Source organism: Centrocercus urophasianus, unplaced genomic scaffold (assembly GCF_019232065.1).
Source record: "Centrocercus urophasianus isolate 14NV4802_14NV808 unplaced genomic scaffold, USGS_Curo_1.0 seq_23, whole genome shotgun sequence".
In the NCBI taxonomy this organism is placed as follows: Eukaryota; Metazoa; Chordata; class Aves; order Galliformes; family Phasianidae; genus Centrocercus; species Centrocercus urophasianus.
In genome coordinates, this window is record NW_024884789.1 from 15,402,732 (window position 1) to 15,428,110 (window position 25,379).

Here is a 25,379-nt window from a genome sequence, read left to right on the forward strand (position 1 = left end):
GCATTTCTTCAGAACGTAGAAAGACAGCAGCAAATGACTAAAACCACATGAACTCACATTTTATACCCAAACCATAGCTGATTTAGTTGTATAAGTCTGAATATATAAAATTAAAAAACACGAAATTAAAAGCAAAACACATCACTACGCAAGACCACAATTCAGAAGTTGCAACTCATTCTGAATCTTTGTTGGATTTGTAAAAAGTGAGACACACTGCACTTTTAAACAGATTCATTCATAAGCTTATTCCTCTGTTTAAACTCAAAACTTTAGTGAGAAAGTCTGGTTTCGTAACCCTAACTTCAAAAACTATCCTGGTATTATGTTTTGTATACTAAGACAAGAGCTTCCATGGAGCTCTCAGCCCAAGAGATGCAGTGTTTGTCAGAGCTGTACCAACACTCCTGATACAAATTCAATGCATTACAGTGGTGCATTATGTAAAAAGGGGTTTGGGACACTTGATGCAAACTATACTGTGACCTGCATACACTGTTCAAATTCAGGCATCTTTGTCAGAAGCTTTTATTTTGATGAGATCACTACAGTGCTTTTAAGAAGTTCAATTACAGTTATTTTGCGTGGAAATGAAAGAAGAAATGCATATATACACAGCAGAACTGAAACTCAACTGGATATATAATCTGCAGTTTTTCTTATTGTGAAACACTAGCATCACCTCATTATCCTCAAGTATTCTGTATTCTTAATAACGCTCTATGTGTTAACTAGGAAACGAGGCAAAGTAGCACTGTAAACACGAACAAGAACACTTCACATCCTGCCAGACCTTTAAGTACTGGGTATAGATGGGAGCCTCCTCATCAGAACAGGCAGTAATGCCCACACATTAAAAGGCAACAACTAACAAAGCCTTGCATGAAGATAAAGCTCATGAGAAAACTCACTTCTCAAGAAACAATTCTCCCAAAGTTGCTGTATTTTTTAGTTTGCTTCCTCCAACTGTACATAGATTGCACGTAACATATTCTTTACTACTAAGCCTCACTGTATGAGCTAGAGACATGCTCTGCAAGATACGGCTCTAACATTTAGGAACATCCACATTTTTATGTAAAACACCTTTTATCCAATCACTGGATATTTTTAAGGCATTCTTTCCTTAAGGTAATATGCCAAAGTTTCAACCTTGGATATACATATTTATTTTAAAAGAATATACATATTAGAGTAAATTAAAAAGGTCAAAGCAAGTGAACTAGAAAAGTATTTTGCACAGCTCCTCTGTAGAGGAATTAAGTCAGAGTAATAAGACTGCTAAGCTTTTCCCATGGAAAAGTGAACAAGTCAATGACATAAGGTGCATAGAAGTAGTGTGGCTGGAAAAGAAAGCATATTGAAACATGAGGTTTTCAAATCAACCAAGGAAAGTCACTTATATTTTGACACCAACAGTGAACTCTGTAAATGAATCTGAGCTGTGCCATTAACTATGAGGGCTAAAGCAACAGGCAAGAAGCAGAGCTTTCTCAAATTAATTTGAATTTGTTACTCAATTTAATAAGGTAAAAGTCAGTGGCAGAATCAGGGATGATACAATCAAGGCAAGATACAGAAGTATTTGGTGGAGGTAAGAATGGAATTAGAAATAATTTCAACTGCATAGGCAGGAAAATAATTTCTGGGTCAATGTTTTTGTATGGCAGATAGAAAGCATCAAGAAGCCAGGCATGCAAGAGAATATAAGAATTAAGAATCCAAAACACATTTACATATTACAGTTTTCCAATTCTGAATAAATTTTATTCTTCAGCTACTTACAGAGGGAAGGGGGGAAATACAGTTAATGAGATGATGATAAGGAGAAAATCCTGGCTGAACTACTTGTGATCTTGGGGCAGAACTGGAACCAAAAATAAACTGAACATAAACTTACGGCAAATAAATTTGTCTGTATAAACTGACCTTCCGAATTGCTTTCCCTGCTGAAGTATCTTATTTCCTGTAAGACACTGCCCATCTTGCTTGGAATTTACACTAAGATACATAACTTTCCCAATGCTAGCCTCTAGCAAAGACATCAAAGCCAGTTTAAAATATGTATGTAAATAAACTAAAAGCTGTGTTCAATTAATTGGCTTCCAAAAGGAAGAGACTATCTAGAGGACTATGCACAGGCTTCGTTCTTGTTTAGTATACAACTCTGATCAAAACAATTTAGGCCTAAGAAAGATACAAATATTACATGCGCAAGAAATGCAAAACATCTAGTTTTCAGTGCTAATTACGCTACATTCTCCTTCCTGACAGATGGAGCAATTGTGAAACCAGTGAGAAAGCACAACATTACTGAAAAATATCTTCAGCACAATCTAAAAATAAAAATAGTTTAAAAAAAATCATTGTATGAAAAAAAATCTGTTTTGCTTCATACATAATAATGATAAGTTTTCTAAAATAGCTAAAATTAAAAAACTCTATTACATTTCCTTTCTTTAATCAACTTAAATGAAAAATGTTGACTATTGAACTGTAAACTCTAGAAAGGTATTAGCAGCAGAGATGCATCTGCTTGAAGTTTTATTCATTTATTATATGAAAGTACTTTGCTCCTAAGACAACTTGTTCAGCTTTGTTAATTTACAGCGTGGCGTTAGAAATGAAATTTATGGCATCACTTGCTGTAATTTAATTATCAATTCACGTTAATAGTTGACACTTAATTACATTAAACAGAGAGGACCCAGAAGATTCTGTGAATGAAACCAGAGTCAATAAGCTGGCTATAATATTTCTAATTGATAGAATTGATAGAGTAGTAGTAGTAGAAAAGGCACAGGGGTTTTCAAACATGTAAGCGGTTTGCCTATAGCATATTACAGAAACCAGAAAGACACAGCTTTCTTGAAGTTTTTATGAAAACAGTATTTCCCTACAATTATGAAATAAGCAAATGTTTTCACAGAATAATTTTCTCTTCAATGAAATTTTAAATCTTGTGCTCATGTTTACTCCCTTCATCTATAGCCCTAGCTCTATGAGAATGGTAATATTAACAACCAAGTGTACTCAGCATCTATACTACCATGATTATTTCTTTTCTACTATGGGGCCCTCAGTAGCTGCCATTCATAAGGAGGTAAGCAGTCTCAGGAAAACAGACATAAAAGAAAAAAGCGCTCCCTTTTCTCTCATCTTTCTCGCTTAGCTAGTCTTACCTTATTCATTTTTAGTTTGGTTTCTTAGCATGGACAACATGAAACACTATCTACTACAAAGAGAAGACACGAAAAGTGGGGAGAGGACATGTTAAATGCAGTCATGCCCTTAACCTAAAATAAATGAGGTTCATAAAAGATCACAAAGGAAATTAAGAAGAAAAATGGAAAACGTTTACTCCTTTATTCCAGTTCTTGCTGCGTATGCCAGGAGAGAAAGAGAAAGAAGAAAAGCATTAGAAATAGGCTAGGAAATAAGGACTAGTACTGAACATTAAGAAGGAAGTACTAACAGCAACTTCTACTTTTCAAATGTCCATTAGGGAATTTACTTTACTCTAATTTTTAGCAAAAAAAAAAAAAATAATAATTTAAGGAAGTTGAAATACACTTCAACTGGACTATTTAGAGCTTGAAAACAACTGTTACTAATTCCCTGTACGTTAGCCACATCCATATGTAAAAGCAGCCCAGATGTTCACAGAATGCTTGTAGTTACAACACACTAACATTAAGAATAATAAATACCAAAAGGTGGTATTCTCAGAATTCATAGTTTTCTCCATTGCTAATACAACCAGGAATCAGTAATTGTATCAAACAGAAAATAAATTAAGCAATTCAAGCTCTATTCACCCTATGTAAGAGTTGCTTTCATTGTGAAGATGACTTAGTAGCAGTAAGTTCTGTTCTATCAGCAAAGCATTTCATCAGAGTGCCAAAACATTTTCTCTTCAAACTATTCTTAATCCTATCTCCCTTCAGAGCAATGCTTCTGTTTGCGTTTTTTTTTTCCTCCAGAATTTCTATCATCCTTTAAAGAATCCTGTAGGTCAGAAAACTTAGAATTGCATTTACAGTGTAAGTCATACCTCAAATAAGTCATAACCCTCAGCTTCCACCCTATCGTATGGCCGGATGATGCCATCTTCATGAATGAAACGTGGAGGGCGGAGATTAGGTACTTCTTCTGTTGATTCTGCCACCCTGTTAGAGATGATGGAACAGTATTCTCATTAGCTCATCACACATTTGAGTTTCACCAATTTATGCCTAATATTCATCCTATTTACTACATCACTTAAGCTTTACAATTGTCCTAAAGGTGTAAATAATGAAGACACACTGCCAGTAATACATAAAAAAACATGAGAAAATTAGCAAACTACAACATAACTTAGAAAAGCTTACTCCCATGCCCTGGCAAGCATTAAGAATTCAAGTTGATTAACATTTTCATAAGCTTTCCTTAGAACACACAAAACCCCATTGCTGAGTTTCAAACTGGTAACAGTCAATTTTTACAGTAAGTTAAATGTCATTTAAACATTCGCATTCAGCAGTACATAAATATACCATAGAAGGTAAATTTAAATAAGATCCTTCAATTACTTTTTTATAAGGGAAGCAACTGAAATGAGAAAATGAGCTAGTTACTGTCTGTGTGACCTGCAATATTGCAGGACAAATTCTTAAGGAACAATTTCCTGAGATCAACGTAACACAGATTTATTAGAGACTGCTAGGTGTCTTTTGGTCCTATAAATCCTACTGAATATTGTACATAAGACAAATGCCTTAGTGTCACTACTGGATCATTTCACTATGCCGCATGCAACGTACAGAGACTGTGAAAACATCCTCTTGACTTTTTACCTTTGAATTCCCTGGAAGGTACTGCTTGCCATGTCTACAATGCCACCTGTTGGGCGGGCAACCACTCCTACAAGTCCTTTTCCGATTCCTTTAAAGAATCCAGCTGCGCCTTCTTTTTTAGCCCCTTCAGAAGAAAGAGGGGAAAAAAACGATAGTTTCAACGATCTGACAGAAGATAGCACAGAATTAAACCACTATAGCTCCAAATATCATTGTGTAACTAGAGCCCACAGGAACTGATTATGTACCATCCAGTTACTACAAAGCTCTCCATACAAGTCACAGATTGCCCATTCAGTAACGTAGTTGTTCATTTAAAGCTTTAACTGCCTTCAAAGCTAACACAAACAAGGTCAGTAAGGACCCATAGGCCAGGTCCACCTTCTGGCTGCACAGAGAACTACCCCAAACGTCTAAGAGCAGCGTCCAAGTCCTCCTTGAGTTCCAGCAGCTCGGGCCCATGCCCACTGCCTGCAACAGCTCATTCCATGCCCCACCATCTACTGAAAAACCTTTCCCTAGCCCCCAGCTGTCCCTCTCCTGACACAACTCCACCCCGCTCCCTTGGGCTCATTTGCTGTCACAGATCAGAGCTCAGTGCTGCCCTCCACTCCCTGTGAGGAGCTGCAGCCACCATAGGCTTCCCCTCAGCCGGCTCTGCACTGAACAATTTATAACATTTAGAACATTTATAAAAACATCAAAGAGAACTGACCCTAAAATGAAGCCCTGTGGAATCCCAGTGGTCTCCAGTCTAATGTAACTTCATTTATTCTAACTCTTTGAGCCCAACAAATCAGCCAAACTAGATTCTGCTCCTCACATATTCAGTCAAGTCTTCAAGCTAATGTATCAGTCTTTGTAAGTCAATAACAACAAAATAATTGGAATTGTCTAAGCTGCATATACACAGTGGAGTTAATTATTTCTCTAAACTCCATGCTTTTGGTGATACCTAAAATAGAAGAACCAGGTGAATGTTCAGAAAGCATATCTGTGCACCCACTGCTGAAAGGAATACTACAGCTCAAATTATCTGCCAACCATGTATGAGACAGGTGATACACAGCACAAGAATAATTAAATTGCAATATTTAAATCACTTGGATGTGAACTTTAATGTAAAATATATCTTTCTTAGATGTTCAGCATCATCTATATTGTGGCAGATTTACTACATTTTATGAAGTGACAGCCTTCATGCAAACTTCTCTCGGGAACTAAATCAGATTCATTTATTAAGATTTCCCCAATATTTGAAGTCCCCCCAAAATTAAAATGCATGACATCTGTCATCTCCAATAAACACATTATTTTAAGTATTCATTGTTTTTGCAGTATCAAGTATCTATTAACTCAACACATGATATGAACATGCCACAAGTAGTGTAAGATATAAAATGTCAGAATCTTAGGACAGAACCATAGAACCGTCCAGCTTGGAAAAGACCTTCAAGGTTAAGTTCAACCATCAACTTGACTTACTAAGTCCAATCACTGAAGCTATGCCCTTCATGTCATAATTCTAAAGCTTTTTCAACTGGTGTTTAAGTTATTGTTTTTTTTTTTTTTTTATAGAATCATTGTTAGTATTTTTATTCTAGCTTTAAATGACAATCTGGTTACTACAGCAAGCCTAACATAATACATTGCAAAGACAATTCCTCCCTATTTCATACAGAAGCAAATAACAGTTGTAGATGTATCACAGTAAAAGACTGCAGAAGGTTGCATTTGAACTAGAAATATAAAAATCATCTTCTTACACTTTAGCATCATGATAAAAATGTCTTAAAATTAAAAAGTCTATATTAAATATTAATCTTAATAATAAAAAGTCTTTAAGCGGTGCAGTGCAGGCTTACAACTTACCTTCCACAGGTTTCGTAATTATTCCTGTCACACCCCCAACAACACCCTAGAACAAAGAAAACAATTAAGTCCCTATTTAGAAGCTAGAATGCTATTGTCCAGCTAGGCAAACAGAATCTCACCTTCAATTTTAGAAGGTGATAATGAAGTTCAATATCAATATATTATTTTTACTCTAAAATAGAAGCTAAAAGAGGGAAATGGCTCCAGTAACATTTATTTGCCTACAAAGACACAGAAATCCTTTGCATAGTAGTCTGTCAGAATAATTAAGAAAGCTTCTTTCTAACAAAGCTCTTCAAAAAGACGTCAGAATTTTCAATCATGAGTGAGTAGTACCAAATATCTACGGTAACATCAAATAACTGAGAAGGATTTTAAAGTTGAAGCACTGAATGACATTAAGGTTTAAAAAAAAAAATATATATATATCCGTGGTAACTTCTAACCTTTCAGCAAATGAAATCAGAAATTGACACAATGCTTATCACTCGTAATTCTTTAGAAATAAGTTGATGAACTGGAATGGCAAGTCACAGAATTTATTGAAATCTTATTTACTTTCATCTAACAGAAATCCCTCAGAAATTGTTTACATGGGTTCTTTACACTTAGCAGGAAACAGGCACATTCTTTCTTTAACCAGAAAATGTTTCCTGACTTCACGTAACAAAGAACAGATGACACTTCAGCAGTTTCTATTCCAGAAAAATCTCTCCCATCTAGCATGATACTCACTTTCATACACATTCAACTTGACTTAGAAGAATGTGCAAGTAAATGAAAAAACTCGAGTTTTTGTAGGACTTCAGCATATAGAATGCCATTTCTATATAGAACACTACATAGAACAAGTCCAGAGTTCAAATTCACAGCCAAACTGCTTTAATGACAGAATTAACTGGAAGAAAATATAAAGGGCCCAGTTACTTCAGAGGAAAAATTTGTATTATTTCTTACGATTTCCCTTCTTAAGATCTTATCTTTGTTTCCTTGTGTTGGCCGAAAGAACATAACCTCAAATACTAAAGCTAACAAATGATATTGAGTCTACTATAACCTGTTTTTGACTTCCTGTTTTTGTCTTCTGTTGAGTTCACGTTTAATATAAAGCCAAAGACGACATGATAAAGATTATATGCATGGAGGTATATATTAAGAGCTGACACATCATACACTCAGCTTCCAATTCATACCCGTAAAAAGCCTTTTCCTCCCTTAGCCAGGCTGCCGCTGAAGTCTCTTGGCTGACGACCCATTTCCTCTCTGCGTTTTTGCTGATATTCCTTATCCATAGTAATGGCTGCTAAACCTTTCCCAACAGAACCAGTAATCCTGGACACCACCCCTGCAGCACCACCTAATGGAACAGAAAGTAAAAGCTATTTTTCTCTCACAAATTAATAGTACAAAATACAGCAAGACACAGGTATCTCCCATACTGAATTTAGGCATTACTAATTTACATAAGCTGACTATCACATTGAGTATGAGAAGAAATCGGCCTGCAATCTGTTAGTTCAGTATAATATAATTCTTACATCAGCTCACCATGTCTCACATAACATACTGAATGGAAAGTGACTTTCTCTATGAACTGTAAAACAGCTGAATAAACATCTAAGGTATATGTAACAAAAACTTAGGAAAAGTACAGTTCTCAGGCATTTCCAGATATTTTGGAATCATTAGAATCACTTCATTCAGCCTCACTTTCTTTATTCATCTGTAACATGTTACAAATTCAGTTGCACACACAATTTTTCTGTTTGCTTTCCTGTTCTGCGAAACAGATTTAGATGCTTTCAAGTTAGGTATGAATGGTCTGTAAGGTGAAGACTGGCTGTACTGATGTACCACTGTACATTTATTGTACCACTGCACATTTATTATAACTCCTGTTTTGAAAATATCTATGGGACATTTCTTTTACATAACTTCTCTCTGAAATAAGGAAAAGAATGCAAAAAACGTAATCCATGTGTTAATCTATTTTATCAAATCAGTAGCAATAGGATACACACCCACTGTATGTCCAAGAAGACTTCTAACACCAATTACAAAGCCCTCAGCAAATTCTTCAGGTCCTTGAACAGCACCCTGAAAATGAAGTCTATTATCATCAGAAGAAAACTTACACATGCACTCACACATGCATTTCAGGAAAGTTCTAGGAATTCCTTTACATCAGCAAGATTGTTTTAATATGGCACTTCTTTAATAATTGAGAAAACACTTTTCTTTTTTAATGTTAACTGTGTAGAGTACAATGACAAAAAGCCTACAATGCTACCCGTTTATTTCATCAGCCTACTGTTTATGTACGGTTAAAGAATCAAAGTCATACCTGGAAAGGCTCATAAAAGAAAGCTTCAACTCCCTCAGACAAGCCTCTGATTAAGCCAAATGGGTTTCCAAGAACATCTAACCCAAGTACAAGAACATACATCTGTTTCAGGAACTAAATAAAAACAAAAACGAAAAATAAATCACCATCAACAACAAACAATCCAGAACAGCTTTAATGGCTGCTGTTACACAGTAGAGTACAAAGGTGATACATTTTTTTGATCGACTGCCCAAGTAAGGTGTTAGAGTACTGAAGCAAGTATATCCGTTGTGAGAAAGACTGGCTAATGTAAAAGGTACAGCCTATTTATGGATAACTAATAGAACACTGCAGTGAATAAATGTACAGAAAGAAAAAAACTACCTACATATGTTCTTCAACATACTTTCAGAACATTTTTGTAATTATGGTTTCAGTAACATGCCTCCAAATTCCTACTTCAGTACCATGAACTTGGGAGGGGGAGGGGAATATCTGTAGCTTTCATTCATCTTTTCTTTCCTATTTTCCACATTCTGTAAAGACAATTATTCAATATTTTATACAAAGGCTTGATTAAAATTTACCTGTTCACTATAATGCCTAACAGCTCTCTTCATCAGTTGGTCTCTCTTGTAGAACTGATATTTAATTTCAAAGTATGCAAGTCTGAAAGACAAACGATTGTGAAGTAACTGTACATTACTTATAGGTACTCTTACTCCTTTTCAGTAGTTCTGGTTTTTCGTTTGTCTTTTACTTGAGATAAACTTGAAGCTATATTCCCTTGAAAAAGAGAAGAAAACACACCACTCCTGCATTCCTCCTCTTCCATATACCTTTATACTAGAGACAAATCAGTAAACCTTAATACAGACATTCTAACAAAAGTATATAGTACATATTTTTCGAATTATTAAAATAAAAATACTTCTTTGGCTTACTTGAAAATAAGATCATCCACATCTGTTAGAGTAGCTCCAATACTTTTCAACAGTAAATTAAGAGAATGGATGGCTATCATTTCTTCACTCTTATCTGATGCTTCTCCACCAGAAGCCAGAGACAGACTCAAATGCAACTGTAAAGAAGGAATTAGTAAAACCAACAAGTTCATCCAGAAGGTCAATCGCACCATCTACCTTACCCTAAGGAATGAAGAAATAATTTTTATCAAGTATCTTATTACCCCAAATCATCTATTACATACCTTAATAGGAGAAATATGAAAAAGCTCAAAAAAGCTCAGCATTGACAAGTCTGTTAAGGAAGTCTCCATTAGTTCTGTGCTAAGTGCATCCACATCTTGCTGAATTAGTTTAGACTATTTTAAAGTAAGAAGAAATAAAATTGAACAGAAGGTTATCAACACATGTAACAGCAGAAAAAACATACAAACATGTACGTATTACACAAAAACATACGTAAACATTTGAATAAAAGCTAGCACAAGGAATAATTGTGTACAAACACAGCAAAACAGCAAGCTAACTAAATGGTGAGCAACCCCAAAACTGGAAACGGGCCACTTGCTTTTGCATCCCAAACAAACATCCTAGTAACACCAAGTCTTTTCCTTAAAAGGGTAAACGTGAAAATTTGTGGCTTTTTAGTCCTTCTCGATTACTTGATATGTCCTCATATTTCTCAATCATTAACAGATATTACTTCCATATTAACTTAGAACTTAGAAGTAACTAACTTCCTGTAGTCACTTGTATTTTTTATTTCCTCACCAGATCAGAATTTTACATAACACATCTGAAGGTAACATTTCTAAGAAAAAAAAAAATCACTTTCCAGTTACATATCACTACTGACAAGTCAGTCAAAAGGTTACTTCTATATACCCTAACCTTCATTTACTACTCTTAACACTTTGCAGCCACAGTTGAAACAATCATGTCAAACAATTAAACCTTAAAAGAAAAAACAATTACACATACCACTGTATTTGTTAGTCGAACTTGTCTGTTAGTAATACCCAACCCTAAATGACAACAGAAACCCCAATGCTTCACTGACAATTATTTTATTAAGTCTCTTCATTCATTTTTCTCTAATGCAATATTCACTAAAATATTCAGAAAATCAGGTAGGCCCTTAAGGACCTATTGTGGCAAAAATCACATTACCCTCTGCCTTTCAGCTTCTGGGTCTGTAGATGGAGTGAAAAGTTCAATAAGTGCTGCTAAGAACCCTTGGTCAATTTTCAGTGCCATTTCCTGGATAAGAACCATGAAGTACCTAAAATGGGAAGATGAACAGTGTGTATTTGAAAGGACCCGGAATTTAAGCTCAACTTGTACAAGTAACTGAGGTTTGGTTATTCAATGCTGCTTATTAAAAAAGCAGTATTAACTGCTTATTTACAGTTAGGAGGGCTTAACAGCCGTGTGAAATTATGTCTTGCTATACCGCAAATTATTCAAAATTGACCTAATAATACCAGTATCAGTAATTTTTATTTTGTACTTTATGATTTTGTGTGCTCTGCTGTAACATATTTGTTCCTCTTATCCACCTGCCTTCCTCTGTAAGTCATATTATTATTTACTTCAATAAAATTGACCATCCTCAAATATCACACCCATATTAGCCAGGTACAAAAATCTTATAAGTAACCATTAGTATATTTTCAACTCATTTCATAGTACAAGAACTCAAACAAAGACACAGACATATTAACTAGAGAAGATACATTTCACAGTAAAACACTGTCTTGAGCTACATCAGAGACCAAATTAGTCTGTTGTTAGAGCACCAAATAAAACCAGCACTGTATAGCAAACAGGCAGATATGCAACTCTAATGTTTCAGTTGAAGACGTACATCATTCTGATTACTAAAGAACTTCCTTAACAGTTAATGAGGCCAATTCTTACTTTCTAAAATAAATATTATTTTAAAACGTTTTTTCACTACAGACGTTTAAAACTCAATCCAAGTCAGGAGTAGTTTGGATAGGACAATCCCACTGCTAAAACAATGTTCACTTTAAAAAGAACTGAAGGTCTCTAAAGATGCATTACAACACGATTACACTCACTTGAATTGCAGCACTTTGCTGTACTCGTTAAACCTAGTGATAACACTGATGTCAATGAATGGTTTTGGTTCTGAAACAAAAAATAAATAAATTGTCAAGCTGCTATATTCAAGGCTGCATAATTCTGGTATCATTAAAGACTTTCACTTACCTGAATCCAAAGCAATTGACTTGGGAGGGGCTACTGGGTGAAACACGACAGGGAACATCGATCCTGGTAACTGATTATCAACCTAAAATTATCATATTAATTAGACATGTGTTTTAATACCACAGTAATCAAAGACCATTTCAGTCTTAGACGGCCTGAGGAAATCCCTTTTTTTAAAATATATTTCAATGTTGTTTTCATACTCCTTCCCCCTTCTTCTTAGGGGAAGGAGAAAGGGAAGGTAGATTTTGCTGCAATAATTTTGAAAAGTTACTTTTCATACTTTTACATACAAGTTACTTTTTAAGTAGTAGAAGATCTAATGGTTGAAACTGTTGGAAAGGGATGCTTATGGAATTTCACACACGCAGTCATTTAGAGGATCTGTAGCTGATGGTATGTTTGACTTTAATAACAAGTACCACCTTCATGCAAAATAAAAACAAAATGTGAAAGAAAGATAGAGGAAAATCTTCCCCAGCAGCTGGTGAGAAAAAGTATCAACAGGGCCTTTGATGAGTGCCTCCTTTGTGAAAGACTCTGAAGGGCCACCACAGCTGATGAAGTTGATAGCTATCCTCCTCAATATTTCCCTCAAACACAAAGCACTTCTCAGAATTACCTCAAACAATATATGGCTATTCTTGGTCATGTATCAGCACTCATAGCATCAACTGCAGTATGCTAGTTAGCTACGAATACTGAATGTTAATTCACTTTGTGTTAAACTTGTGTACAGATAAACTGCTGGATATTGGTTTAGTGTCCATTGTCTGCTTTCCAGTAGGTTGGTCCTCTGATTATACAAAGAGCTCTGATTCTCCAGGTATACTATCTACAGTTACATGTCACATGACTACATACAAACTATGACTGTACAGAAGCAACTACGATAAATTTTGAAAAAGGTTATTTATTTTTTCTTCACCTATAAACTTTCTTTAGAAACACACTTTCCATTTTAGGGCCCTGTTTTACGCTAATCCATAATTTTGTGCAATCTTTTCCATATTGTGCCAAATGATAGTTTAGAGTTGTTTTCCACCAGTGAGTATTTATATCACTTCAGCTACCCTGACATCAGAGAGCAAAGAGTCATACATCCACAAAGTGGATGGGGCCAGACTCTTTTCTGTGATGTGCAGCAAAAGAACATGGGCCAATGGGAAAGAACTGGAACACAGCAAGTTCCATACAAACGCAAGGAAGAACTTCTGAGAGTAATAGAGCACTGGAACAGGTTGACCAGAGAAGTTGTGGAGCCTCTGAAGATATTCAAGATCCATCTGAACACTTTGCTGCACAACCTACCATAGGGACTCTGCTTTAGTAGGAAGGCTCAATTTCATGATTTTCTGATTTCCCTTCCAACCCCTGCAATTCTGTGATTTTCTGATATACATTAGATTTGGAGATACTTCTTCATGTAGATATAGTACAATACAATAAAATCTTAAGTGTTTACTCTATATAAAGCATGAGGAAAGATCACACCTGTAGCCAATACAATTGAGCCCGTAAGCTTCTTTGGTGAGGTGACTGTTTGAATTCAACCTGAATTCCTGATAGGAAGTTACGTCGGATATTGCACCTAACTGGGAGGCGCATTTCCATCGGGACCTTACTAAAATTCACCTGGGAATAGCAAGAAAACAGAGCAAGTGTATCATTAAATTAAGCTTGAGGATAAAGAACGTTTCATAATACTGACAAACAGACTAGTACGTATCGCCTGCATTATTCATTACATCATGATCACATGTATTAGCAAAATTACTCAAATTAAGTATTTGCATGGAAAGAAATTCAGTTATTTTGACAAGCACATTACATGAAACTTCAATTGTTCAAACTAAAAGTGTCTGTGTTATCTTAACAGTTACTCAGCACACGTTAGTGTAACTGAAGATGTTTACACGCAGCTTTCTCATTTCCCAGTTGATGCTTCTACCCCTGATCCAGGTGATCTCTTTCTTAGTAAATAAGTACACAGGAAACACATCAATATTGTCTCAATATTACATCAGAACAAGATATTTTACTTAGAACACAAAATGACTCCAATATAAAATTTGCTTCTCATATTGAGTATCTTTTAATTGGTCACCTATCCTTAATTAACAAAATGTAAGTATTTTCACTGTTGTTCAGGCGCTACAGTCATTTCAATGGTTCAACTCAGAACATACCTCTGTATTGCTGTCTAGTTTATGCCAACCTGGAGCTTGGAAAGCATTCTTACAAAGATACTTTTGATAGGCTTGTTCCAATAGGTTTATTTGTTTTTGATTAAATGGCCTCCATTTCTGCTTCCGTTTTTCTTCCCAGACAACACCAGAACTGCGAGACATACAACAAGGTTAACAATTTTAAAATAATTAAGCCTTTATTATACACACAGGCCACATAAAAAGATGCTATCCTCATTTTTCAGGCCTGAATGAACTACTGTTTGCTTTTCTATAGAAGATAAGAAAAAAAGCAAACATATCCCATTATTGTACAACAGGAAAAAAGGCAGAACTTCAATTTGCTTAAAAGGTTTCACCCATATTAATCACATAGACAAGACATTCCTATCAATTCAACCACATTGCTAAATTTACCATGTACTGTCAAATTTTTGAGTACTCAAAGAAATATTTAGGCCTCTAAGTCTCTAAGTGCACTACCTCGTAATTCCTATGTAAGAGATTTCTTTTTTATTTTCGTTGTTAACAAGAGAAAGTCCAAGACTGTGAATTGACAAGATTATTTCTTGGTCAGGTTGCTCCAGTTCTTCAGCTTGTAATGCTTTGGAAACCAATGCAACATCATCTGTGAACAGCAGCACCCGCTGACGACCATCCAGGAAGGAAACCCAGTGTATTTGAGTATTTGCATTATATGGAAATTGGCCACATTCATCCTGTATTGGAAAACAATAATATAATATATTACAGGAGTAAACCCACGATGTTTGTTTATATACATATAGCAACCAGTTTACTGGCACACAAGTAAACCAGAACTAAAATAATTTTCTGTTGTTGATTCAGTTTATTGCATCTCACTGATTTAGAGGCATGTTGTATCTCAAAACGCTGTAAAGAGAAGCAGCAGGCTGGTTTTCTTTTTTTTTTCCCCTCCCCTTTTTCATTTATTTTTTAAGTGCTTTTGACTGTAGCAATAGTAGCCAGTGAGAAGAACTATGGCAATGATTAGTAAACAAAGCCCTTTGCAGCAAAGGGTATAACTTAGAATCCTATGTTATGGGGCAGAATGCATTAAACTTCATACCATAAAACAGTAAAGATGGACAACGATTCAAAACTTCAAATGCAGAGATTTCTCATTTGTTACTTTGTGAGGTACAAACGACACAGATAAAAATCCCCTTCTTAAAAGTCATGCAAACATAATCATAACGATACACCAAGGAAATAAGTTTTCACACAAACTAAACCCACGTTAAAATAAATGTGGAAAATCGGACTCAAGAAAGTGGTTACATGGGTAAATGCTTGCTTCCCATAACTTAATAAAATACTTGATTAGTCTTATCCTAGATTTACCTGATTGTAGTTAGTCTCCCCCACCTCCTCACTCATTTTCAACAGAATCATTTGCCTTTGCACCCACTTAACAATATTTTAATATTGAAGGAGCTAGAAACACTACAAATACCTCTCGCTGAACAACCCAGTTTTCTACTCCATGCAAGCATTTCTCATAAGGAAGCCAGTCACAGAGTTTTTCCTAGAGCTTTGGGGAAATACTTAAGCCAAATGCACCACTGCTTGAAGTGATTTATGTCCTTTGTATTACACAGATACTTCTATAGCCAAAGCTCTTCACCACTCTTCTTTAATATCTGAGGAAAGCATGGTGAAAACAGTTTGGAAACTGTATGAAATCCTCTATTACTATCAATCTAAAAACTTGTTTAACTGAGAACAGGATCTGCTGGAGGACAAGACAGAAATGCCTAGTTACTGAAAAAACTTTCACTCTGAAAATTTTAGACTTCTTACAGTCCTAGTGTGGTTCAGCATTTACTTCTCCCTTTCTGAGATTTACCTTCAGTAGATCATGTTCACCAAAGCTTTGAGAGTAGCTCCAGGCCAATTTTCTTGTTTTAGTTGGATCTGTCCATGCAAACAGGCATACTTGCTTTGGTTTCAATTCCATTTCCTCCTGTAATCCACTGCAGTTTAAAATAATAATAAAATTAAAATAAAGATTATATAATTCCCTGTTTAAAGAACACTGTTTAAAGTAATACAACATGTTATGGTACCGTACACTCTTCTGATCCAGCCTCCTGGAGATGAGGCATGAAGGGCACAGGAGATCATCTCCAACCTGTAGCTAGGCTCTTGGTGAACTATGGTCTATACTCCTATTTTATCTTCTCCAGTTTCTCAAATAGTACTAACTACTTACTAGCAGGTAAAGAATACTTCATTAAATGAATGATATAGCTTTTTTATTACTATTTTTATTACTATTTTTTATTACTATTTTTTATTGAAAACATTATTATTTACCATAATGGTAAAGGAGAACTATTACTTTCTTCTCAAAGGATATCCACTCTTCAAATAATTATCAGTGAACTGTTTCTTTCACATACCTCTGTTTATATCTGAGGGAGTCCCATGAAGTATGGTTAACAATAAGAGCTGGGGCAGCTCCCTCATGGTAATCTGAGAAGCTTATAAGAGTAGAGTGCTCTGACACATTCACCTCTACCAATAAGCCCCCTGTCTGGAGTAAAAGTTAGAAAGAAAGTTCAGTATTTGCTCTATGCATACATTCAAAGTAGAAGAGGCTAAATTATTACTTTGATGTCAGTCTTCCATGGGTCTCTTACAAACACAAAAAGGAAACTTATTCCACATTATCTAGTAACAGTAACATCAAACTTAATGTGGCTTAAGACATTTGTAGCATTCACAAAACATGTGTAGGTTTAAATTAAAATTTATATTCCCACCGTAAGAAAAAATGGCTTTTAGAAACAGATGTGTAACATTTTTTTAATTACTTTATTTGGCTACACTTAGTAAAACCAATAGGCAGACATTTCCTTCCACAAATTCTACAAAACTGAAAGACAGGAGTCTAGATGACTGCATCACAGAATGTATGATAAATTCAGCGATCATAGATTAACAACTGATCACTGAGCAGAATACTTCTCTTGAATAAACATCTATGAAAACACTGAGAACATCATCAAGACGATTCACAATCTTTACTATGAAATAGAACTGAAGTGTGATGCGCCAAGACCTTAAAGTAGAAGGCCTCTATCTCAGTCATCTCCAAGAGTCAAGCTGTATTAAGTTCAAATACTACAAAACTAAAGTATGAAGCTGTAAGGACAGAAAGTCTCGTAGTCTCACCAATTCTTCCAGCCTCAGCAGAGTGCCATTATCTGGGACTTGAAAGAGGAATGGTTTGGACACACCTTGAAAGCCAACTACCCTTACACAAAGTTCACCAGATGAGTTTTCAGGCCAGAATGGAAGACACTGTAAAACAAGAGATATGCAATCACTTCCAGTTCATATGTATTCAATACAGCAAGCCAGAGTAAGTAGCCTTGTATGATGAACCTATTTGCCTTAGGTTCTTACCCCAGTTCCTAGTGATAGACATACCATGTACATTTAATGAGTTACATAAATTAAAAGACTTAATTTACCCAATATATGCCACCTGTGCTGCTCACCATGACCTGAGATACGTGAAGAGTCCATGTCACAGCAACAGAGAAGACAGAGCATCCACAGAGATGTTATTTTCTTAAATGATAGATAAAGACCTGCTATTTCTCTATGATGGAATCCAAAGGAAGCAAAACAAAAATTACCTCTGAAGATGAGATATAATTCCATTTATTTGTTGGAAAAGAACCATTAGGACCAATTTCACCAACTTCTAGTTCCAGAGAAGATTTGTTTGCTATTGTGTAGAATGGAGTGAAGGTAACTATCCTCGTAAGGTTAAAACTGCTCATTTTGATACTGACTCCAACCTGTTAAACAAGGAAAACTGGTTCAAACAATCAACATAAAGATTAAGAGAAAAGACATGATGATTGAAAAGAAAAGCAGATGTTAAATCAATTACAAAGGCTAGCTGGTTCGGAACACCTGCAACACGAGAATGAAGAAGTGCATTATACAACATGATTAGTCCAAAGGTAAAAAAGATGGTTTTAGCTGTAATATTTGGTAGCATATGGTATCAGTTTAGCAGGAGCTTCAGGTAGTACTTTTTTGTCTTTTTTTTTAATTTTAATTTTTATTTTTTATTCTACATAGCTTCAAACATACTTCAGATGAAGTTGCTAAGTCAGGCTCTAAGTAATCCCAAAAGCTTTGAGTTTTCAAAATGAACACTTGTGTCTTCAGCATTGAAATTCAATAGTGTAATCTCAAAAGGCCTTATAACAGGAATTGGTTAATTTTCATTTTGAGATTTGATTTAAAACTAGTGAAACAAAAGCCTCAAAATGGAGAAAAACAAGTACCCCAAGAGACCCATGAAACACAGGAGAACTTTCTTACCAGATACTCCATGCTCTTAGCTGAACACCTCACACATCCGTAGCTTCCTACAGTATCAAGGGAAAAGCTACTGGACCAAGTGCTCGTTGAAATAGACAACTGGATCTACACACAAAAAAGGGAGCACGGAAAACCCTTCAATAAATTAATTTTGGAGTTCACACATTATGGAGTGCTACTGTATCACATGGAACATCATCAGAAACACATTTAAGTGCTTTTAAATCCTTCAGTAAATTAAGATGAGCTTAAGCACTTAGTATCACTATTCATTAACGAGAGCGCATGCAAACGTGGAAAAAATACTATTTTGTGGTGCTTTACCAACTTGAAGGGGGAGGTGAATGGAATAAAATAACACTTCAAACTGTTTCTTCAACCACTAGTAAAAAAAAAAATTGCGAGGGAAAGGGTCATCTGAGGACAAAAAGAATACATCTACTGCTACAGTACTCTTCATTTGGCCATGCAAATACCCTGTCAAACAAAGTATGTCTGTTTAACACTGGACAGAATATTTACATTGGCCATGTTAAATGGTAAAGATAACTAAGAAAATTTTGTGATTCCTCGCTATTTAGTGGAAAATATCTCCACAGGAATATTCAATCCCAATTTACATCCTCCATCCTCTCCCTGAGGGAAGAATTTTCTGTCAGGTAAGCTAGGAGGGTACCCCACTGACACTGGGGTCCCTACCTACTCTGTATCACCAAACAGTTTCTCACTGGGACCAAAAGTTAGGTGACTGGATGCAGCACAACATCCAGAAGGGGCTGGGAAAGCATGCAGACAGTAAGTCTATTCTACTTATTTAATCTTCTAATGAAGTGTAATTAGCCTTCTAAATGTATAATTAATAAGAAAGTAGAAACTAAATCAAACAAAAACAAAAAACCAACCAACCGCCACCCAATAAATTTTCCAGAATTTTTATGTCTCTTGGAGTGAAGAGAGTAAGTAGATAAGCAATACAGATTACTTTTCTTCTTAACAGCATGTTTGCGAAGTACAACCTCCACCTACAATAAGCATACCTTATTTTTACTGAAAATATTTTTCTTCTTGAAGGAGAACAGAACAATATCTCTGTATTCTGCTGGATGCTTCACATGAATGTCTTCAGCTCGATACTGAAGAATACGAGAAGTTTTGTTGATTATCCAGTACGGACTGAAGACAGACAGGATCATACGACTTCCAATTCGCCTGATATGTATGTACAAGTCCACTGTCATCACTGTTGCAGAATGGCATGTAAAACATACTGAAAAAAACTCAGGCATCCCTTCATGAATTTTAAGATGGCCATTCCAGTTTTTGCCTTGATATTTCATCAACACAAGCTCCATTATTTCCCCACTGATTCTGGAATGAAAAACATCTGCAGCACTCCCTTCCAGCAACTCACGAGCTTCTGCTGTTCCCTGCAATAAAATTATAAGGGGCAAATCAGGCTGTTAAGACATAAAACATTCACAAAACAGCATTTTATTCTTCTCTTGCAGGATGCTCATTTTTTAGTTGTTTTTAGCATCTTGTCACAACATCCAATCACTTATTTGAGCCTGATCCTATGAACAATCCAGGGTCAACTACACTTCACTTGAATTGTTTAGTCTTTACTGTCCTGCAAATTTCAAGACAACAAACCCATTCCATCGTACCCCCTGACCCAGTTCCCTCCCTCTGCTACGATTTCAAATGGATTTTACAGTCATGCTACAAGGTGCAGCAACACTCAAATACTTTTGCACCTACCTCCAGTAAATATCTCAAGGAGTATGGCAGAAGATTCCTCACAGTCAGTGTAGGATGAAGGTGGATAATATAGGCAGGATCCCACTTCTCTTCACACACTGAAATATGGTTTAATTGATCAGGTACTGCTGTTGTGCTGACTATTAGAGGCAAGAAATTTGTCTCGGTGGCTGGGCACTGTAACAAGCACTTTACTTCATTGCTCCTATGTAGCTCCTCTTTCCAGACAATGTTCGTTGTGGACTCTCTAAACTGACCCTCTAAAATTCCCGTTGGTCTAACATACAGATTGCACCTGCAGAAAGAAGACAAAAATGGTACACAAACATCTGCACAGTGACAGCCAACATCAACCAGTTCTAAGTAATTGCTAACATTCTGGAGGAATTTTGCAGCACAGTGTGTAATTACCAAATGAAGACTTTTTTTCTTTTTGGCCAACCAGCAAGAGCTGCAAATTTAAGCTTCCACAGTAATGCTATACTTGTTTATCAGTCTTGCAAAGAACAGCCCTATAGAACAGAAAACAAAACAAAACACACCTGTATGAATGTAAAGGAACATGAAATTCCTCTTCAGGCTTGGATGTGCCAATTGGCTCCAACAATCTGGAGTCCTTACTCAGTTTATAGATTACAAACGGGATAGAGAAATGGTTCTTAATCTAGGATCAAATGACAAAAGTTTTCATTACATTTGTTTAGTCAAAATTACAGTCTTTACAGTCCTATCAGTAAAAACATGCTTAAAATGTTAATTCACATAAAGGATACATATATACTCCTCAATGTTCATAACACTAGAAAGCCAAATAAAAGAAATCTAGCCTTTTAATTTTAAGAGAAAAATCTTTTAAAACGCAGAGAAAAAAAATACAGTAAATTACTTAATTTGTCTCTAATTAGCTTTTTGGGAAATGCATTATTTCAAATAAATGAAACCAAACAAAACAAACCTGTGAAGAACAAAAAAAAAAAAAAAAAAAAAAAATCACTGAAAAGAACTCTCTTTCAGGTATTGTTTTTGTTTACCTGTAGAAGAGATCGTACAGTAACAACCTTATTTCCTTCTGTAGCATCAATCTGTACAACGATAGAGCTTGAATTACCACCAAGAAGGTTTTTCATGTTGTACAGTCGTCGACCTGGCTTGCCAATGGGAACGTTTGTCACTTTTTTGTATCCTTCCAGTTCTAATCCATAAAAATACACAAGAGTTAATTATGCAAAGCATAACTCATACTACAGTTTTAAAGAATAGAACAACATCCAAGTTTCTCTGGACTCAATAACAAGTATCAGAGATGGCCTCTAGCAAAAACAACCTGAAGTGGTATTTGAGCACTAAGGAAAACTGAAGCTTTAAGGCAGAACGCTCCTGAAGATCTTAACTTTTAACTTCATGTTATAATTTGCATAAGAAATACATCAAAGAATACACAAAAGTATTTTTTGAGTGAGTTAAGTCCAAGGGATCTGTGAGACAGTTTATCAATGACCATACTAAAACACTTATTTTATCCCAAGGGCTAAGAGAAAAAGTGTACTCAGCACTCCAAATAACTAGAAGTTCTACCTTCTTAAACACACCAATGCTAGGCTTTGTGGTTGTTTGGATTTTTTTTTTTCCCAATTGCCATCAGTACTCAAAAATAATTTTAACACAACAGAGGTTACCTGAATTTAACTGAGTTGAGTCACCCATTTTCCCATTCTCAACATATTGTACAGTGTTCCCTAGCATAATACCTAAATCTAAAGAGAAGGCGGAGCTCTCCTGTCGGTACAAGGCAGACAGCTTCCTGCGTTGAGGAGCTTCAAAAACCGAGTATTCCAGTTCCATGTTCTGACCACTTCCTACATAGTGCCCATTTTCCTTTTCAGCTGAATTAACAGTTCGAAAACTGGAGCCAGGAAACACTTTGAGAGGAACACCAAGGGCATTTTTCACTATGAAAGGAGCTGTATCTTCAAAGGAGTAGTCAAACGTAGATGCAGTCCCTTCTGAAAACGCCTGCAATTAGGAACATTCATAGTGATTACTAACTTATTATAATTAAGTAATCATACATAAATAGCTACGGAAATGTAAAATTTCAAGTCTTAAAAGAAAGTGCCTGGCAAATAATGTTCTAAATTACATATGTAGATATAGACGTATAGTGTATATAGAGAAAAATATATATGTGTAATTATGCGAAGTATTATTTCAGGGAAGGTAACTTCCATAAGATTTTACTGTTATTTGGTGACTTACAGCAAATGTTGATACCTCAATAATTACACATGTATAAGGATTTCTGTTGTTGTTAGCAGGCTCTACAAGAAAACTAAATGAGCTGAGACAACATAAAAGTCACAAACATCACCATACTTAGTACTTAACCACAACTTTGGCATACAAACATCTCTTTTATTACACAAGATACGTCTGTACAAATGGTTGGATTTCTGCTATGGAACAGTCTTACAGAAAAGAAGCAGGCTGAATAGAAATAAAACCCTCTAATTAACATAAGTGTTTCCTACAGTGCATTTTCATACATATTAAGAGAAATTTACTTGCCTTTCATCTTTTCTCCTTTAGTCCTGTACAAGCACACCTGTTCCTCTAACACAGAAATTGCCTTCTTCAAAGCCAGCACCACATTGTTGTTCACCCTTAAGGGCTATCATATTTAAATTTGTCATCCATGCTTGCTAACATTTGTCAGGGCTATAGAACAATGACTAGCTTGTGACTAACAGCACAGAGTTCTTCATGGGTCTAAACCTTTTACGGAGACAAATAATTTGATGCTTACCTTGGCTAAATTACTGAATACAGCAAGACAACATTTGGATATCGTTATGTTCATTGTATCCTTCGAAGAGATGTGAACTGCAGTTTGTGGCTCAGGAAACACAATGAAATCATCTCCAGGCATCAAACTTCTTTCCTGGACAGGGTTAGTCTTCATCTACAACAAAAATTTCATTAGCAATTATGAACGTACTGAACTATTTTTCCTCCTGTGTTACAACAGGAAAAAGCATGCACTACACTTGAACCCTTCTCCAAGCAAAGGAATAGCCACACTATCTTGTAAATCTGATACATCTCAGACAAACTTATCAGTAACACGGAAATTTTATACCAATTCTGAAGGCAAGTTATTTCACTTTCTAACAACACGTGTGGTTACATGCTACGTTTTGCCTGTGCACCACACAAATAACTTCATTCAGAAAAACTTTGATGTTAACAGACTGAATTTAATCTTGTAAAATTCCATAGCTCCCTCAAAGCAACAGCATCTGAAAGGTCAATGTTCCATTACATAAAACGATTAAAAAACAGCTCTCTACTCAAACCCAGTATTTACAAAGTTTCTAGCACATTTACATACTTCCAGCTTTAAACTCCATTGCTTCTTTCCTCCTTCAATTCTTTCAATTAGAGGTTCCCATACTGCATACGTTTCATTGTAATAATGAACCTAAAGAAAGAATCAAAATTAAATGACATATAAAAACACAGAACTAAGTTCCTTCCTACAGCGATTAATACACTATCACATTAAGAAAATAAAACAAAGCAAAAACTTCTTTTCAATCTTTGATTCACATTTCAGAGCTCTAGCATTAATTTTTAACAGCTTAAAAAAAAAAAAAAAAAATCAGTATAATCAAGTGAAATATATCACACATTTTTCTTCAGTGACAGCATTTTTAAAAAGCTCGCTCGTAGAAAAATGCAGCCAGACAATCTAGAAATATCATAGCTAACTTTTATTGAAATAATGCATTCTCTATTTTCTCCCCTACAGTGTCTATGAGAGTAGTTTTGGGATGAGAAACTTCAACACTTCAATTATTTCAGTGAGGACTAGATTATTCCACAGACATAATTGCCATTGGAATCTCTTATTGATTCCATGTACAGCAGTGCTTTATTATGTGAAGTCTGTACACACACCAAGCTAACTCATAGCTTGACTACTGAGAATTATCAGAGCATTACAGTGTAAACCAACTGTAAACTCAGCACAAAAAACTACCAAAAATCAAGTTACTTGACAATTAAAACATTTCTGCACCTACCATAAACTGGTAATGATTTGATGGTACCAACCTCCAGTGACATATCAGCAGAGACTTCCATCATTGAGGACCAGTTCTTAAGGACACCAGAAAATACAGATTCTACTAGCAATAAAGGGACAGTACGATGCCCCAGACCACATTCCAAGGTCATCTGAACAGATTTCACTACAATGTCAAATTTCTCTTGTTTCACAGCATGTTCACAGTCCTTAAAAGTTTCTGTTGCTTCTGTGGCTACATCAACACCAAGAAACCAAGCATTGCATTCATCTATAGGCTTCACTTGCCACAAATCTTCAGGAACTTCAGCTGCTCCTTTAGAATCCTCCTCCATTGTTTTTGGTTTTATGGCAGCCATAATGGTCACCACAGTATTCAGAATTATTGGTGAGATCTTAAAAAACAAACAAACATCACTTGACACATTTTTAAACTGACAAGCATTTAAAACACAAGACAGATGGAAATGGCAAATAACTCCTCAGCTCCTGATACAGGTACGCAGCACAGACGACACTTAAAAGTTATGTAACTTAAGTTTCAAGACAAACAAACAAACTATTCTTGGACCTCCCATTTTTCTACATTTTCTAGCTCCTCCCTCAGAATACCAAAGGCTCAAGAACAATATTCACAAAAAAGCATGTCAGCATGCTTACATATAACGTCACTTTATTAACAGTACAGCCATCAAAACAGCTTAAGCAAATGTACTGTTGTTTCCAATTTCAGAT

The 25,379-nt window shown here is 35.6% G+C and overlaps 1 protein-coding gene across 2 annotated transcripts in view; it reads right to left on the reverse strand.

Annotated features, from left to right (window-relative positions):
* The window catches only part of VPS13C (vacuolar protein sorting 13 homolog C), a 79,985-nt gene that overhangs the window by 6,141 nt on the left and 48,465 nt on the right, over positions 1 to 25,379 (reverse strand). Inside the window, exons 52-79 of one of the 2 annotated variants that reach the window (XM_042824379.1) lie at positions 24,674 to 25,039; positions 23,949 to 24,038; positions 23,364 to 23,519; positions 22,309 to 22,573; positions 21,592 to 21,752; positions 21,103 to 21,224; positions 20,561 to 20,855; positions 19,837 to 20,226; positions 18,800 to 18,904; positions 18,100 to 18,264; positions 17,630 to 17,758; positions 16,855 to 16,988; positions 16,299 to 16,425; positions 14,912 to 15,147; positions 14,429 to 14,579; positions 13,734 to 13,874; positions 12,240 to 12,321; positions 12,089 to 12,158; positions 11,175 to 11,286; positions 10,250 to 10,363; positions 9,984 to 10,120; positions 9,627 to 9,708; positions 9,058 to 9,171; positions 8,735 to 8,810; positions 7,907 to 8,070; positions 6,711 to 6,756; positions 4,839 to 4,962; positions 4,055 to 4,169 (exon numbers count right to left, since the gene is read on the reverse strand). In XM_042824379.1, the coding sequence (XP_042680313.1) occupies positions 4,055 to 4,169; positions 4,839 to 4,962; positions 6,711 to 6,756; positions 7,907 to 8,070; positions 8,735 to 8,810; positions 9,058 to 9,171; positions 9,627 to 9,708; positions 9,984 to 10,120; positions 10,250 to 10,363; positions 11,175 to 11,286; positions 12,089 to 12,158; positions 12,240 to 12,321; positions 13,734 to 13,874; positions 14,429 to 14,579; positions 14,912 to 15,147; positions 16,299 to 16,425; positions 16,855 to 16,988; positions 17,630 to 17,758; positions 18,100 to 18,264; positions 18,800 to 18,904; positions 19,837 to 20,226; positions 20,561 to 20,855; positions 21,103 to 21,224; positions 21,592 to 21,752; positions 22,309 to 22,573; positions 23,364 to 23,519; positions 23,949 to 24,038; positions 24,674 to 25,039 (4,269 nt within the window). Of the gene's footprint in view, positions 1 to 4,054; positions 4,170 to 4,838; positions 4,963 to 6,710; positions 6,757 to 7,906; positions 8,071 to 8,734; positions 8,811 to 9,057; positions 9,172 to 9,626; positions 9,709 to 9,983; positions 10,121 to 10,249; positions 10,364 to 11,174; positions 11,287 to 12,088; positions 12,159 to 12,239; positions 12,322 to 13,733; positions 13,875 to 14,428; positions 14,580 to 14,911; positions 15,148 to 16,298; positions 16,426 to 16,854; positions 16,989 to 17,629; positions 17,759 to 18,099; positions 18,265 to 18,799; positions 18,905 to 19,836; positions 20,227 to 20,560; positions 20,856 to 21,102; positions 21,225 to 21,591; positions 21,753 to 22,308; positions 22,574 to 23,363; positions 23,520 to 23,948; positions 24,039 to 24,673; positions 25,040 to 25,379 lie in introns of those variants that run through there. The other variant, XM_042824380.1, reaches the window with a different exon arrangement.